Here is a 14,972-nt window from a genome sequence, read left to right as displayed (position 1 = left end):
TGCTCCATAGGAAGAAAATCAGCTCTGGTGTTGGAAGCGTAGGCTACCAATGGCTACTGTGGTCATGAATCTCAGAGGGGGGAACCTCCTATCGTCACCTCACTAGGCAAGCAGATTTGCCAGCTGCATTTGAAACCTTATCTTTATACCCACAGACTGGCGTAGGTATCGCGCCCGCCCGCCCCCCCCCCCAGCAAAGAAGCTCCTCTTGGCAACAAGATGAGATGATTATAGAAAACCACAACTCGTCAAAATGCAGACGTCAGTGGAGTGTGAGGTGCCCACCCATCCCCAGGGCCTGCGTCTGCAGCACAGCTCCTGCACCTCCAGCTCAGAGGACCAGGGAATCTACTGTTAGGATGTGTCTAGTAGAAACGATAGGAAAGTTACAACCACTAGATACTTCAACAACGTGGCTTCGTAAATAGGATCATCAATAGACAACTAACATGAAAGGGAGAAATCTCACAGGACCCCACCCCCAGATAGAAAACTAGAGGGAACTAATGACCACTGGCGGGGTGGCGGGGTGGCGGGGTGGCGGGGTGGGGGGGAGAAGGGAGGTGGTGTTCATAGAGCCAGAGGCACTGTACAAGATGCCGCCAAGGGGAGGGAAAACTTAATAGTCCTTTCCAGCTGTGATGCATCCAAACCACAACAATGACGATCACGGACGCCTGATCCCAAGATTATAATCCCAGGAATAATAATTCCAGAAACAAATTTACTCCACAGCAATCCCAGCACTTGGGAAATAGAGACAGGAGGATTGGAGTTTAAGGCTATCCTGTCTACACACCCAATTCAAGGTTTCCATAGTTAGTTGGAGGCTAGCCTGCTCTACATGAGGCCCTGTCTCAAAAAACTACAAATCCAAAACAGTCGCAGACCAGAAACTAAACTAAACTAGCACCACATTCTCTTCCTCCAGAGGCAACTGTGGCTCAATGTGCTGGGTATGATTTCACCTGCGCTTTCTAAGTGGCTCACAACACTCATCCATTTGATTGTACCATGAGACATAGCCAAGCATTCTGGCCCTGGCTTCTTATACCCAGGATCCCATCCATCCTCAGCATTCTGTTAAGCAAACCCAATATACCGCTTGGGTTATGGAAAATCTCATGAGGCTGTCAGCCGACAGTGCTTCTGGGCTAGAGTCTCCAGGGAGGTAGGTAGAACATTTTTCTCCTCCTTGCTTTTGAATACTGTTTATGTCATTGCTAAACTATCAGAAAGTTTTTTCCGCCCATCAGGCTTAGCCACCTCTTGGAACCAGCTCCAAGAGTCAAATTTTCCCAGAACCCCGAAACTCTCTGCACAGTCGTATATGGTGAACGCCCACCCTCTGACTATCTGGGCACCCTAGTACGGGCCCCCAAGTTGTTTGTTCTCAGAACTTGGGTCAGGGCATCCATATTCTCATGTGGCCAGGGACAAGTCAAGGAGCACAGGGGACCAGAGTGGCCCCAAATGTTCTTAGGATTTAGGTACTGTGAGTATGTTAAGGGAGTGTCCTGAGCCATCTTCATCCCACGTGGCTAAAAAGCAGTGGTCTTGGTGTCTTGTTCCTACATTGAGTGCTCTTAGGAGCCTCTGGCTTGGGAGGTGCAGACTGGAAGTTTGGATACTTTGTAGCTATGCCTTCCAGCCCAGGAGCGCCGGTAGCGCTAGCTACAAACGCGGGTGGGCGGAGGAGAGGCTCAAAGAGGAGTTGGCGGAAGAGAATGAGGTGGGAGGCGTTGTGGGGAAGCGCCTCCTGTGAGCTTGTAGGTGGCGGTGTCTAGAGAGCCAGGTGGAGTGGGCGCTGAGGGCCGTGTGTCTTTCCAGCTCCTCTTCTGGTGTTTGCGGTCGAGCATTTACCAGCCTCTCCGTACAAAAGAGCGGCGTTTTGGAAAGGTACTGGACAGCGTGTTGCTGACCTTTTGGGCCAGACTGGGTGGAGGATTCAGCAGGAGCCCCTTTATACCTCAGATAAGGGACTCCTCAGACAAACAGCTGGTCCCTGAACCAGCAAGGAGTTAAGGTACTGGACAAAACCGGGGTCCTAAAATGGCTCTCCTCCTGAACAGTGGGATCCCTGAACCTTCTGTTGGGGGCTGGTGAGACATCATGATGTAGACCCCAGTGTGCACAAGAACCAGCCTGAGGGAGGTTCTTGCTAGCAGGCCAAACAGGCTGACCGCAGGCACAGCCTGGCCTCAGCCACACTTGCCTCTTGTGTTCCACAGATTTTCAGGCATAAAACCTAATCGCAGAGATTCCGTTTCTGTGGTACCAGTCCATTAAGCTCATCAAGCCTGTGAATTTGTTTAGATCCCTGTGATTTCTCTCCTGGCAGGTTCCTCCTTATTGTCATCCTTGAAATCTGTGTCCCTGGCTCTGTGGAAAGAGTGTCTGCCTGTGGGTGCGTGATATTATTGTCTGTCACCCCTGTGGCAGATGCTAGGGTACCTGGGAAACCCACAGAGGACAGAGCAAAGAGCAGAAAGAGATGGGGTCACGGCTTGTATTGGCGCGTGGAGCATAGGAAAAGAAAAGAGATGAAAGGACCAGGGCAGAGGAAAGGGTTTAAGGCTCAGAATGGTAAGACTGGGTGGTTGCAGAATGTCCATCTCAATGGTCTGACATAGCTGACTTCCTTAAGAACACAGCTATTTGGGGGAAATTAGGAGGATGTTTGAGACCTGTATTTCCTAAGGTGAGTTACCCTCCCTTGAAAGTGCTATGCCCAGAGGCTCGCATAGAACCTGCCTTTTGGAGTTGGTCCGAAGACTCATGGATAAAACACGGTTGGTAGCTGGGCGTGGTGGCGTACGCCTTTAATCCCAGCACTCGGGAGGCAGAGGCAGGCGGATTGCTGTGAGTTCGAGGCCAGCCTGGTCTACAAAGTGACTCAAGGATGGCCAAGGCTACACAGAGAATCCCTGTCTCGAAAAACCAAAAACAAACAAACAAACAAAAAACATGGTTGGTATCAATGTTAATTCCAAATGCTCTGCTCTTGCAGGATGCAGAACTTCCTAAGGCTACTGAGGGCGCATGAGGACAGCCACTCTCTCCCACAAAAGCTGGTGACTTTTGCAGGCAAGCTGTGTCAGGACCTTCAACATAACTTCGTTCAAGTAATGTCTTTGGTGAAAGCCATTCTGGAGAGCCGGCACCGTCGGCATCTGCTAGACAGTGCGGATGTGGCGTTGGTGTGTGTCCGGGTCCTGGTCCAACAGGAGCAGTACCTTCCAGCCATCCAGATTTTAGAGGTATGATAGAGGCGTGGTGAGGATGCTGGGAGAAGTGGGGATACAGCTGCCTCGGCCGTCTCCCAGATGTCATAAGCTCAGGCAGGATGGCCCACTCTCGCTTTACTTTGTTAACATTAGCAGCTACCTTTTAGAAAAAGTCTTTTGGGGGTGGTGACCCTCTGCCAGGTGGGGAGTAAATGTGTAGATGCAATCTGGTAGCACATTGGACAAGGGCAGCTTTGACAAAGTGGTACACACCTGTAACCTCAGCACTCAGGAGACAGTCAAGGCAGTGCGGGATGCAGGCAAGCTTGTGTCAAAAGGATAACAGAAAAACAATCCAGAAAAAAAAAATTAAGCAAACAGACAGGGAGCACACGGTTGGAACGGAGGTGACTACTGAGCAGCAATTAGAGGCATTAGTGATTAGAAATCCTGGAGTGGGAGGAGAAGGTCATTTATAAAGTTACTGCCAAGAGCCAGGGAAAAGGGGGCAAGGCACAGTGAAGTTGCCATGCTTTGCTTTCTGTTCTGGTGTGGCTCTGTGGAGCACTGGGCTTACTTATTTCTTTGGAGGGTTGAAGGGTTTTAGATCAAGATCTAGTCAAAGATGACATGAGGTGTCTGTGATGGCCCATGAGGAAACCGGTTGGCTCAGGGTCACACCTCCTCGGGGCCTGTTAAGGACTGGTAGATTTGTATGCCTGGCTAGCACTAGTAGGTTTACAGGTGTGATGGAGACTGCTGTGCTATTACTTCTCATTTGGTTAAAATCTAGATGTTTACCTTTTCTCATAGTCTGAGTTGGTATGAATGGCAGGTTCTCACGCACTCCAGGTCCTATAGGGACATTTCAGTTTCATCAGGTTTTGTTGAATGAATACTTAATATTGAATTACTATTTGGGTGAAATTGGTGGCTACTCCTAACTGGCTTTATACCCAAATAACCACACAGAGAGACTAGGATCTATTTAACTAGCCTATAGCACAATGCTGCACAATAATTACTCCATCCTAAACCTCCATGTTATTATAGTTTCTTCCCATACGGATTTCTCACATTATACTTGCTTTTAAGTCATGTCCTAGGCCCGGTTCATTTCTCCTGAGGTTTCTTGGTCTCTGCTAGTGCCTCCCTCCTCTCCTTCCTTCTCTTTCTCCTCCCCTCCCTGGATCAGGATGTCCCGCCCTATTCTCTGTTATTGTTCAGCATTGGCTAGTTTGTTTTTATAGACAACACTGAGAACAAATGGTGACATGATTACACAAACTTGAAGCAGGAGATACTTAGAGTAAACATCACAAGGAAAGTCTGAGTTGATCCAGATTGTAGGGTAGAGAAATCAGCATTTGGATGAACAGGGTAAACTGTAGGCAGTCCTCAAGAGCATTAAGCCAACGCGGTTTTCTCCACAGGGGTGTAGGGTGCCAGGACGCACCCAGGAGCTGGTCCAACTCTGGAATGACATTCACTACCACCTGACCATGGGAAAGCTAGGTGTCACCATGCTGAGCCCGGTGCAGAAGTTCCGTTGCAGGAAGAGGTACTTGCAGATCCTCCTCTGTGCTGGCTCCACGGATCTTCCATGGCTAGATGAAGCATCCTAAATCCCCGGGGAGCTGAGGAAACAAGGGCAGGAAGTCACTTTAGCAGCGTTTCTTATAATGCTCAACTGTTTTTTTCAGATGATCTAATCCACATGTCGGGATCTAATTCCCGTGTCTCGACATGTGGCTACACAGTGGGGGTTGCAGGATGAGAAGGGTATCCACATTATCACCATTTACAGAGAAACAAAACTTGCGCGGAACAGTCAAGTCACACTGAGACTGCGTAGCCTCTGTTCTTTATCTGGGGTCTCTCTCACCAGAGAAGGGAGAAGGAAAAAGGAAGGCTTCTCTTTGGTGTTTCAAGCAACGCAGGCTCCCTGAGGCTCAGGCTCCACTCACTGCATGTGGAAGAGGCATTTTGTTCACTGACCAGAGGGTCTAGAAAATACTGACCGCATGAGACAGGTCCTCATAAGCTCAGTAGACAATCAGACTTGAAACAGGAGATATGATCATGTCCCCAGGGGCTGACAGCCCAGCGCACTGCAGCTAAGCAGTCATGGTTTCTTGCCTATATCTTTGTGAAGTGTTTCCTGCATGCTAGGGGCTTGGATGCCCTGCCAATGGATAAGTTCAAAGGAAAACAGAGAAGAAATAAAGTGCAGGTTCTTCCTGTGGGGTTATTCAGACAGTAAAAGGACTGAGACAGATTCTTTCTTTGCTGTGGGGAAGCGTTTACTTTTGACTAAGTCATTGGTGCAAGCCTGGCCAAGCCTTGGATGTGAATGAAGAAACCCACATGGGCAAAATTTCAAAAATTTCCAGGTAGAAAGATGACAAGGTCAGAAGCCAGGGTCTAAGAGGTACCTGGTGCCCTGGAGCATATTGCAGGCATCCAAGAGAGTTTGATTCAGAGTTACAGATCTGCCTTCAGTCTGTGGCCAGAGGAAAAGGTGGTGGCTTGGTTTTTCTGTCCTTTTCAAGGGCCTCCCGGGAGGCTGACAGGCAACCTCAGGGGCATGTGGATAATGACCAGAACATGGGCTGCGCCATAACTATGTTGGCCAGCCCTGTAGTGTCTTGGAGGGCAGCTGTGGTCCAGAACTAAAGTCTAGGAGGGAGGAGCTCTCTGTTGAATAGGAACTGCCAGGAGCAGGGCATTGCCTTCTCGGTGTGTCTGTCCTGGAAGAAACTCTGGGGTCCCAGGTGGATTCCATTTGGGATGTGTTAGGTGAGTTGCTCTTGGGATGCGCGTGCATGCCACACATCTAGATGTCACCTCTTCTACATATAGGCAGCCTTTATACACGTCATGTGTCCTTTATGAAGAAAGTCAAAGATACAGCAGGAACAATCAGCCAGGACACGAGAGAAAGGTGGCTACAGGGGTGCCTTACTAAGGTCCTCCCACTTAGGGCAAGGGATCCCCAATGCCACAGAGCAGAAAAGTAGAAGATACGTGTGAGGAGGAGAACAGGGGCCACAGTGGGATGAGAAGCTGAGTTCAGGAAGTGAGTGAGAGAGGGGCCAAAGGGAAACTAGCCGTAGTATATGGAAGGTGGGGCCTGCAATCTTGCTTATGCTCTGAGAAGTTGTACTGGGGGCAAGCAAGGCAGGAGAGGCAGCTAAAGTCGTTCATGTATGAGGCAAGAGAGAGACTCACATCTTTACCAGCTCCTGGGGATGGCCCCAAAGAAGAAATGCTGGCGGTGGAGAATGGCTCTATTAAACTTGCTGTAAACTGGACAGTAAAAGGAATCAGTGTCTCTAAAGGGTTGGAGCCTTGGGGGAGCCTGTGTTCACTCACTGGGTGGCCGCAGAGGATGGAGGACCACCAGGCAGCATCCCAGGATGTAGGAGGCAGGTCCTCCAGGCCACCCCTTGAGGTGACTGGGTGTGGGTTGCAGAAGCGTATTGGAAAAGGCATCTCAGAACTCCTTCCCCGTGACCCAGAGAAGGGAAAAGATGGAGCGTATGTTCTAACTCTCCTCCCCTCACCCACCCCTCCTTATTCAGGAACCCAGCGCCCACAAACCTCTGCCCTGAGGGCCCGAAGAACCGGAACTTCCTCCCAGGGATTCGGCGCCACCTGCACAATTTTGCCACAAGTGTGGGTGTTTATCCCAAGAAGGCCCAGCTGGTAAGGACAGCTGGTCCACTCCAGGGCGTTTCTCTGCTACATGGCAGAGAGCCTCTCCCACCCAATAACTGAGCTTCCCCGCCTCCTTCTGAATACATCTTCTCTCTTCTTCTCTGGCAGCTCCGCCTACTTCTCTCCAGCCGGCTTCTCTCCACCTTCCCTACAGTAGTGGCCTTTGTTCCCCTCCTAGGCAGCTTTCCCTTCTTTGAGGTCGCTCTCCTCCCACTATGGCGCTTTTAGCTGTCTTTATTTCCTTCTTCTTGGCTCAGTGGGATCCACTCTCAGGGGCGAGTGGTGTCTGCCTTTTCTTGACCTCTCCTTTTCCGAGCTTTCCTTTCTCATGTGGGGCTGCCCACTTCCTACCGTAGGATCCTCCGTCCTCTCCTCCGTGATCCCAATCTGAATGGCAGTAGGGCAATGAAGAAGCTCCTGGTTGAGGGGTGGGCCAAGCACCGATCCAGGGGCTCCATGGTAGTTTCATTCTAGCCCTTTTCTTGTCTTATGGTCTTAGGTACTCAGAGCTTCAGCTGGCCTAGGATGGAGTGGGGGCAGGAGGAGGGAGCACGTGTGTATTTTTCTCCACCTCCTCAGCACATGCTCAGTAGACAGTCCGTTTTCCAATGCACCAGTTCACCAGATCACTGTTCCTACCCCTATTGCAGGGGCCAGGCTGGGCTGGGCTTCCTTAAAGGGCATGAGCTGTCCTGGCCACCTCTGTGTATCCCTGTGACTCAAGAACTCTTGTCTTATTTTGGGATCAGGAGAAACTGGCTTTGGAGACCAGCCTGACTCCTGAGCAGGTGTACAACTGGTTTGCCAACTACCGACGGCGTCAGAAGGCTCATCCCCTGCGCATTCAAAGAGCCCGGGAAGCCACATCAGGAGTCTCCAGTGCAAAGGAGAGTGGTCCTGGACCATTGCAGCTCCCAGGAAACCATCCTAAGTCTGCAACTGTGTCTCAGTGGTCAGGTGAGCAGCACAAGGGCTTTTGGAGGCTGATTTCTACAACATCTAGCTGGCTTGGGATGGACCCTGGCAGGGATGCGTGGGTCTGGAAGTGAGGCTTGACACTGCCAGAAGTGGGGGGTGTGGGGAGGGACAGGGAGTTGATTTGGGAAGTGAGCCATCTCAAGGTTCAGAGCTGTTGGTTTGCACTGAGGTCAGAGCAAGGGACAAGGATCTTTGACACTGATCTAATCTGGAGCTGCTTTCAGCTGGGCAGCAGGCTAGGACCTAATGCCCTCCTCTCTCTCTCTCTCTCTCTCTCTCTCTCTCTCTCTCTCTCTCTCTCTCTCTCTCTCTCTCTCTGCCTGCTGTCAGCTGGCAGTGGGACTCCACAGTGTCCAGAGACCAGCCAAGGATCCCAGGAGCCGCAGTCCCTGGCTGGGAGCTTTTCTGGAGACAGCACAACCTCACTGTCGCTGGCTTTCAGGTAGTGTCATTTCACGTCATGGAACATGTTTCCTCTTTGGTCCCCTCCTTCTTTGAGTGGAGAGCAGAGTGTGATTTCATCTTAACTCTAGCCTTGCCTGTGCTGGGCACTGACATTGTACATTGTTTTTGTTTTCCTTTTTCGTTTCTTTGGTCAAGTGTTTTATTCCATGGATTGAGCTGCAGCTGGTATGTAGCATATTGCCTGAGCCTCTCCATGAACTCTGCTCCCCTGTGGCAAGGCACAGGCTTTCTGTATGCATCCCAGTTTTGGTCAGTGATAGGGGCTAGGCACCACCGAGGTGTGTGACCTCAGGCATGGTTCATGTGACCCCTCTCTTACATAATGAGGGATGTGATAGGGCCTACCGTACAAGCTGCGGCAGAGCCTGAAGGGGGTGTCTTTAAAAAGCTTTGATCATATCTGAGGCACATTAGCCCTGATGTAATCTTCATTAAACTAGTGTCAACTTCTGACTAATGTTCCTTTAATATTCACCACCAGGTAGTCACTTAATAGTAAGGACTTGTGAATCATTTTCTGTTTTCGGTCCTGTGAAGTATACTTTATTAAAGGTCTGTGATGCTGAGCACATCAGAGGCCAGCCCTTGGCAGACTCGAGGAAAGACGGGCAGCTTCATTGGCTTTAGCCCATACTTCCAATATTAGATGGAGTCCCCTCCCAAGCACCACTGCCTGGCCTCTGCCCACCAAGGCGTATTGTTTGCTTCTGTTCCCAGGTCACTACATGGATGGGCTAGATACCAGGAGGGGCTAGGTTACCATCCTGTCAGCCTCACCTCCATATGCCCCACCCCTGGCCTCCACTCTCTGGATGTTAGCAGCAATACGTCTGTTTCTTCTGTGGCTACCCCTGAATCATGGAGGATGCCCCATGCGCTGTCATCCTCCAAGGAAGTTTTCCTCCACACGGGGCAACCAAACCATAGAAACCAGCTGAACTCTGGGATGGATCGTGATGATGCCACCATGCCAGTGGCCATTGCTGCCGTCCGTGATCCCAGCCATGCAGGTGGGTCCCCCCATTGCATACACTGTGATGTTCTTGTCCAGTTCCCATGACCACTCAAGTCCTCAAGTCCTCGGGTCCTGCGTTGGGGTGGAAGTGTGAATGTGGACACCGTCTGCTTGAGCCTGTAATATTCAGTGAAACCCAGAGTGGCTGGAATCCGGATAGACGCCTGCCACAAATTTCCCAGATTATTCCTCACTTATGTCTACTAGAAAAAAAAATGAATGGGAAACAGGGCATTTAGGAAAGAGTTCAAATGAGATTGTCACCAGAAACTCTACTACCTTACATGTGCACTCCTGCCTCTTCTTGTACGCCACTCCAGGGTAGATATGTCACGAGTTTGTTTTCTCCATTTTCTCTGTCGTTCTGGGGACATTTAAATTGCATTTTTGCATGTATAACACAGCAGAGATCTGCAACTTTCCCATTTTTACAAGGCCCTGGTGATTTGCCTGTGTTTCCTAGCATTCTTGGAGCATAATGCCTCTTTTTTTTCCCCCTTGCAGCTTCTAATTGTCTCTTTTGGAAAAAAAAAAAAAAGAAGAAGAAGAAGAAAAAAGAAAGATAAATATATGTTTTTTTTTTAATGCAATTACTCCAGCAAGCCTTTGTCACCTAAAGCTTCCATAGCCCCCTTCCCCACAGAGTGCCCCCAGAGGGTGACTAAGGTTTCAAATACCTGCACTATGGAAGATGTTTCCGACTCAATGAATCACAAGCTCCACATTTTAAACACATCTCTCTCTCTCTCTCTCTCTTTCTCTCTCTCTCTCTGTCTGTCTCTCTCTGTCTCTCTGTCGCCACTGACACTGCACACACCAGGATTGCTAGCCTGTGACCCTTCGGATCTTCTCTTGTCTTTACCTCCCATCTGGTGGTCAGGCAGGAGGCTAGAGCAAGCCTTGCCCCAGGTCCCTGGTTCTGGTCTGAAACCAAGCTCTGTTAGTGCCTGCTGTACTACCTCCTGGACTCAGGGCAGAGTGGAGCCTGTCGCTCTTACCTGTGTGCCCACCCAGAAATGACCAAGGCCACCAGCGTGTCTTAATTTTAAGAGTGAAAGGTATTTTGATAGGTCACTGTCTGGCACAGCTGGAGAGAAAGCCAATGGGCAGGGTGAGGTAGCCACAGCTTCCTCCTTAAGGAATTATCAGTGAAACATAAGAGGTTTAAAAAGGATGGAAACAGTGAGCCAGACATGTGGCAGAATCCTGAAGTGCGGGAACATGTGTGGTGCAGACTGAGACTCTGGCATTGGACTGCGTAAAGCCCCCTAGTGGAGAAGCGCGGTGTAGAGTTAAGAGAAATGGACTTTCACTTTGTCTCTGGAGGTCTGATAAGTCACAGAGGTGGAAGATCTGTCCATCCTTTTCTTGAGCGGGATGGCTGGGATCCTGGGGTGATGGACTGGTTTCTTATGGGCCAGGCTGCCTCCTGGAGACTGTGGCTGTGACACAAGTGTGCTCTGTGCCTTCCTTTCACCTTCAGTTTGTGGAATTTCTTCACCTGCAGGGTTTCCTGACCTATACACTAGCTGTTTCCAGAGATTGTACCCAGAAGAGGGTCCAAGACCAAGTGGTGGGCAGGTAGCTTCCACTGCAGATGTGAAAATCCATCATTCCCACAGGTAAGCCGGAAGAGCACTTGGCTCTCTGTGGGTCACAAGGCAGGATAAGGGCTTAGTTTATAGAATCAGCATCTCAGAGTCTGAAGACCAGGCTCGTTCCTTGGGTGTTTCTGAAAATGTCAGGAGTCCTTCCCTCAACAAAAGGAGAACACCCCAAACATCAGCACACACATAGACATCCTGCACTTTCAATGATGTGCAGGCTTGCCCCTGGCCCGTGATCTTCCTTGGTTTTACTAGCCTCTTCTTCATGTTTGTCCATAGACTAAGGCTGCTGGTTTCTGAGAAGCATCAAGTTTTTACCATTTAATATTCCAAATTATTGTTTTGAGTGGGATCCAAACACCTAAGAGATGCCAAGATATGGACTATTAAGGTAGATGACCAGGATTCTGGGAGGACCATAGAGACATGGGTATATAGGGCAATAGAGGATCGTGTGTTAGAGAGATAATGTCCAAGATCCCAAAGGCCGAAAAAGACAGAGATGGATAGTGTCCAGACAGTTGTGGCATCCTCCCTAGGCATCTCAGCTCTTCAGAGAGAGAGAAAGAGAGAGAGAGAAAGAGTTTCCTTCAAGCAGCTTGGCTGGTCAGAGTCCCTGCCTTCAGCAGTTGCTCAATGCTTCTATTACCCTGCAGAGGGAATCTTTGTAAATCTTAAACATTTCAGCTTTTCCAGACTTGACATTTGTTTAATTCCCAAGTCTCTTACACCTCCCTTCTTCCTCCTGGAGGGAATGTTTCTACTTGGAGGAAATGACTCCATGAAAATTCTATAGAATTCCATGTAAAGAGAATCAGATACTATGTACCATTTTTTGTTTGTTTGTTTTGTGACATACGGTCTTTTTTGTGTAGATTTGTCTATCCTTGCATTTCCAGCTATCCTCCTGCCTTAACCTGTTGGATGCTGTGATTGCAGATGTTGGCTTCCTGTCCAGCCTTTTTGCTTTGTTTTGTTTGGCTTTGCTCTGCTCTGGTGTCTAGTGCTTAGCGTATCCATTGTGAAATTTGTCCTACCAGGGCTCGATGAGCATCATTGATGGCCTCTTCAGTGTTGTTTATGACTTACCAAATGAGGCTGTTCACGTTAGCATGTTTCCCTCCTGGCTAACTCTGCACAGAGTTCCTTGTCTGAACAGTGCCCACAATTCCACCCATCACTTAGAACAGCTTTGATGTATAGATACGGGACTGTGGAGTTTATGTCACCCATTGTCCCCTTGAAACTAAACATGTTCTGACTTGAGAACCAGCAGTGTTTAGGACATGGCTCTTCCCTTTCAGGTCTCTGGAGGTGATGCCTGCCTCATCTGCCATGCCAGCACCTGTGTCCACCATGGAGCTGAGGCAACCCTCACTCTCCAGCCAGGTGAGGTCGTCTGGGGTTTGCCTGTTTTCTTCTTCAAGCTGGTAGTGCTGGGTAAGGAATAAGAAGTGACTTGTGGGTGGATGTTACTAGATTTAGAAGTGGGCTGGGCCATAAGGAGCACAGATCCCTCTCTTAAGTCCAGAATGGGTCTGATGGGACCAGGAGGCACCCAAGTCGGGAGGCAGGTGTCCCAAAGTCTAAGAGCATGCCTCCATGTGTAATGCTGAGCTGCCTTTTCAGGTGCAATGGCCTTATGGCCAAGCCTCCTTCCTGGGATACTTTCTGGAGAGTCACGGTGCTCCTTGAGTTCGCTGAGTGCAGCCTGGGTCAAATTGCCCATGTGAAGATGGGCCAACGCATGGAACGAGCAAGTGTGGATTGTGTGTCTGTTCCACAAAAGTTAAAGAGATTTACCCTCAAATAAAAATCAGGTTCCCAGAGTTCCCCAAGAGCTTGCCGCAGCATACTGCTTGAGTAGTTCGGCTGGTGGTTGTCTGTATTGACAAAGTTTCTGAGAAATGTTTGTGATATTATAAGTCTAAGGTGGGTTTGCTCCATGTAGGCGAGAGAAATGAAGCTGGGTCCCCTGACAAGTGCTGTGCAGGAAGGCTGCCCAGATGAAGGGAGAATGTTCCACTGCTGAACCTCCCGACCCACCTGTACACAGAGCCACTCTCTTCGACTCATTAACTTTGTTAAGTGGATATGGAGAGCGATTTGTCTTTCCGTTGCTCATATGTCTTCCTTCTAGAGTCTGAGCAAACAGAGTTGAGTGGATATGGCCCAGACAGGGTACAGTAGAGTGAATTTCCTTCCCACCTGGCATCCTTTACGTTTCTGAAAGTCATGTTTTTAAACTAAATTAAGGATTTTGTTTCAAACTGCCTGCTTTACACAGTACCCTGACATCTGTTTATATCAAGGAAAAAATATTAACACAAGCTTTTTCCAGGGACCAGTGTTCTTGGTGGGGTATTGTTAATTGCTGCCACCTACCCCCACCAATAGATGTTGACTGTTTCCTAGGCTAGTTCATAAGCACCATTTGGCTGGCATCCCTCTCTCTTTTTTTGTTCCATCCCCCTTTGGTTGTTTATTTCATTGTTATAAATTCCTGGAAGCTGCATCTCTTGGTGATCTGGGGTGGCCATCTGTGTGATTTTCTAAGGAGTCTGGTCATCCCATGGTACTGCGATCACCTGCCCAAGTATCTGCTGCAGAATGGAAACCATGTATGGGGATGGGACAGGCTAAGAACTGGACTGAACTTCTGGTGATAGTCCTGATGTCAGAAGCTTCCAAGTCTGTGGGGACATAGACACATAGGGCCTCCTCCTCAAAGGGTGTGGACACAAGAATAAGGAGCTACTTCCGGGGTCCATGAAGGTTGTGTCCACCAAGCAGGAGAATCTTATCCAAAACTGGAGAATGGGTGAGTCAGGGAAAGGGTTCAATGAGTGGAGCAGGTACTTTGGAATTACAGATTAAGCCTAGTACAATCTTCATCTAAGTATCAGACAGTCCTCAGTCCTGAAAGAGAAGGCAGGCACTAGAACTAATAATGGTCTCTCTGGAGCTAATTCAGAGGATCTGTTGACATCAACAACTTGTCTTCTGACCACAGCCACAGGAGTACTAAGTCTCTAGCCCCATTGACCTAGGCTGACTCCCCTAGATTCGGGAGTGGTGTTGACAGTGATTGCTATGCCTTGGGTTGCTGCAGAGGACCACTGGTCCTCTCAGGAGGCTCACCCTGTCCTCCCTGACCTCTGTTATATGTGTCCACATACGGTCTCCAGTGTCTCAGCTGTCTCTCAGGGCCTTCTCATGGCAACTCCAGCACCATAACAAGTTTCATGACCTCAGCTGTTCTCTGAAACTATGGACCAAGACTTCGTGAACCCCTCAATCCTGTATCTTGTATGCTTTCAAAGCAGCACCACAAGGATGATGCTACCAGCCTCTGCTACCAACTTGAGATAGAGCATGTGTCCCTTAGACCACCCCAGCAACATCAGCTTCCATGTTATGACCCCAGGGAGTCAGTTTCCCAGGCAGTTGACTTAAAAGGGGGAGGGGACCCTTTCAGTTTAGGTTATCTTTCTTCAAATGAATTTGGATCTTCACAGGATAGAGCATCCAGCGGGTTGCCCTTAGCAGCCTTCCCTGTTGTTCCAGAACAGCACAGAAAGTTTCTCTTTAGTGGTCCTGATCTCGCAAATTTATACCTGGTTTTCAGCATCAGCCTGACGCTGGTAGATTTTTTTCTCTACCAAACAAATGATCCTATTTCATGTAAATTCAGAGTCACTCAAGTTCGCAGGGCACAAGCAGAGAGAAGCTAGGTTCTTGCCAAAGTTTTCATGAATTAGGTCTGTCCTAATTGCTGGTAGAATCCTTGTTGCCCTCTGAAACTGAGCAAAGCTAAGGCAGGTAAGCACAGGGAATAGTTTAGTGGCTTGAGACCCCTAGTTTGGGCTACACACACACTCCTTTCGTCATCCTGTACTTGGCAGTCTCACCTGCATATGTTCAGCACACACCCCTAGCAACTTTGCATGAAATGCCCAC

General features: G+C 49.2%; 1 protein-coding gene and 1 long non-coding RNA gene across 2 annotated transcripts; both read left to right on the top strand.

Moving 5' to 3' along the window:
* The first annotated feature begins 3,011 nt into the window (after positions 1-3,011).
* Anhx (anomalous homeobox) lies at positions 3,012-9,612 on the top strand. The gene is made up of 6 exons (XM_051162119.1): positions 3,012-3,260; positions 4,661-4,788; positions 6,812-6,935; positions 7,697-7,899; positions 9,210-9,400; positions 9,536-9,612. The coding sequence occupies exons 1-6, from the start codon at positions 3,012-3,014 to the stop codon at positions 9,610-9,612; spliced, it is 972 nt and encodes a 323-aa protein (XP_051018076.1).
* A 1,337-nt stretch (positions 9,613-10,949) lies between these two features.
* LOC127202555 (uncharacterized) lies at positions 10,950-12,717 on the top strand. Its single transcript, XR_007832342.1, has 3 exons — positions 10,950-11,027; positions 12,317-12,401; positions 12,642-12,717. It is a non-coding gene; the product is annotated as an uncharacterized LOC127202555 (long non-coding RNA).
* Positions 12,718-14,972: the final 2,255 nt, after the last annotated feature.

The sequence above is a fragment of the Acomys russatus genome, chromosome 19 (genome assembly GCF_903995435.1).
Source record: "Acomys russatus chromosome 19, mAcoRus1.1, whole genome shotgun sequence".
NCBI lineage: Eukaryota > Metazoa > Chordata > Mammalia > Rodentia > Muridae > Acomys > Acomys russatus.
This window is presented reverse-complemented; position numbering and strand designations above follow the sequence as displayed.

Bases quoted from the DNA above. Each gene is read 5' to 3' on its own strand.
- Anhx (XM_051162119.1), top strand. From the start codon at position 3,012: ATGCAGAACTTCCTAAGGCTACTGAGGGCGCATGAGGACAGCCACTCT. The intron at 4,789-6,811 runs GTACTTGCAGAT...CTCCTTATTCAG, and splicing joins AAGTTCCGTTGCAGGAAGAG to GAACCCAGCGCCCACAAACC. The intron at 6,936-7,696 runs GTAAGGACAGCT...TTTTGGGATCAG, and splicing joins ATCCCAAGAAGGCCCAGCTG to GAGAAACTGGCTTTGGAGAC.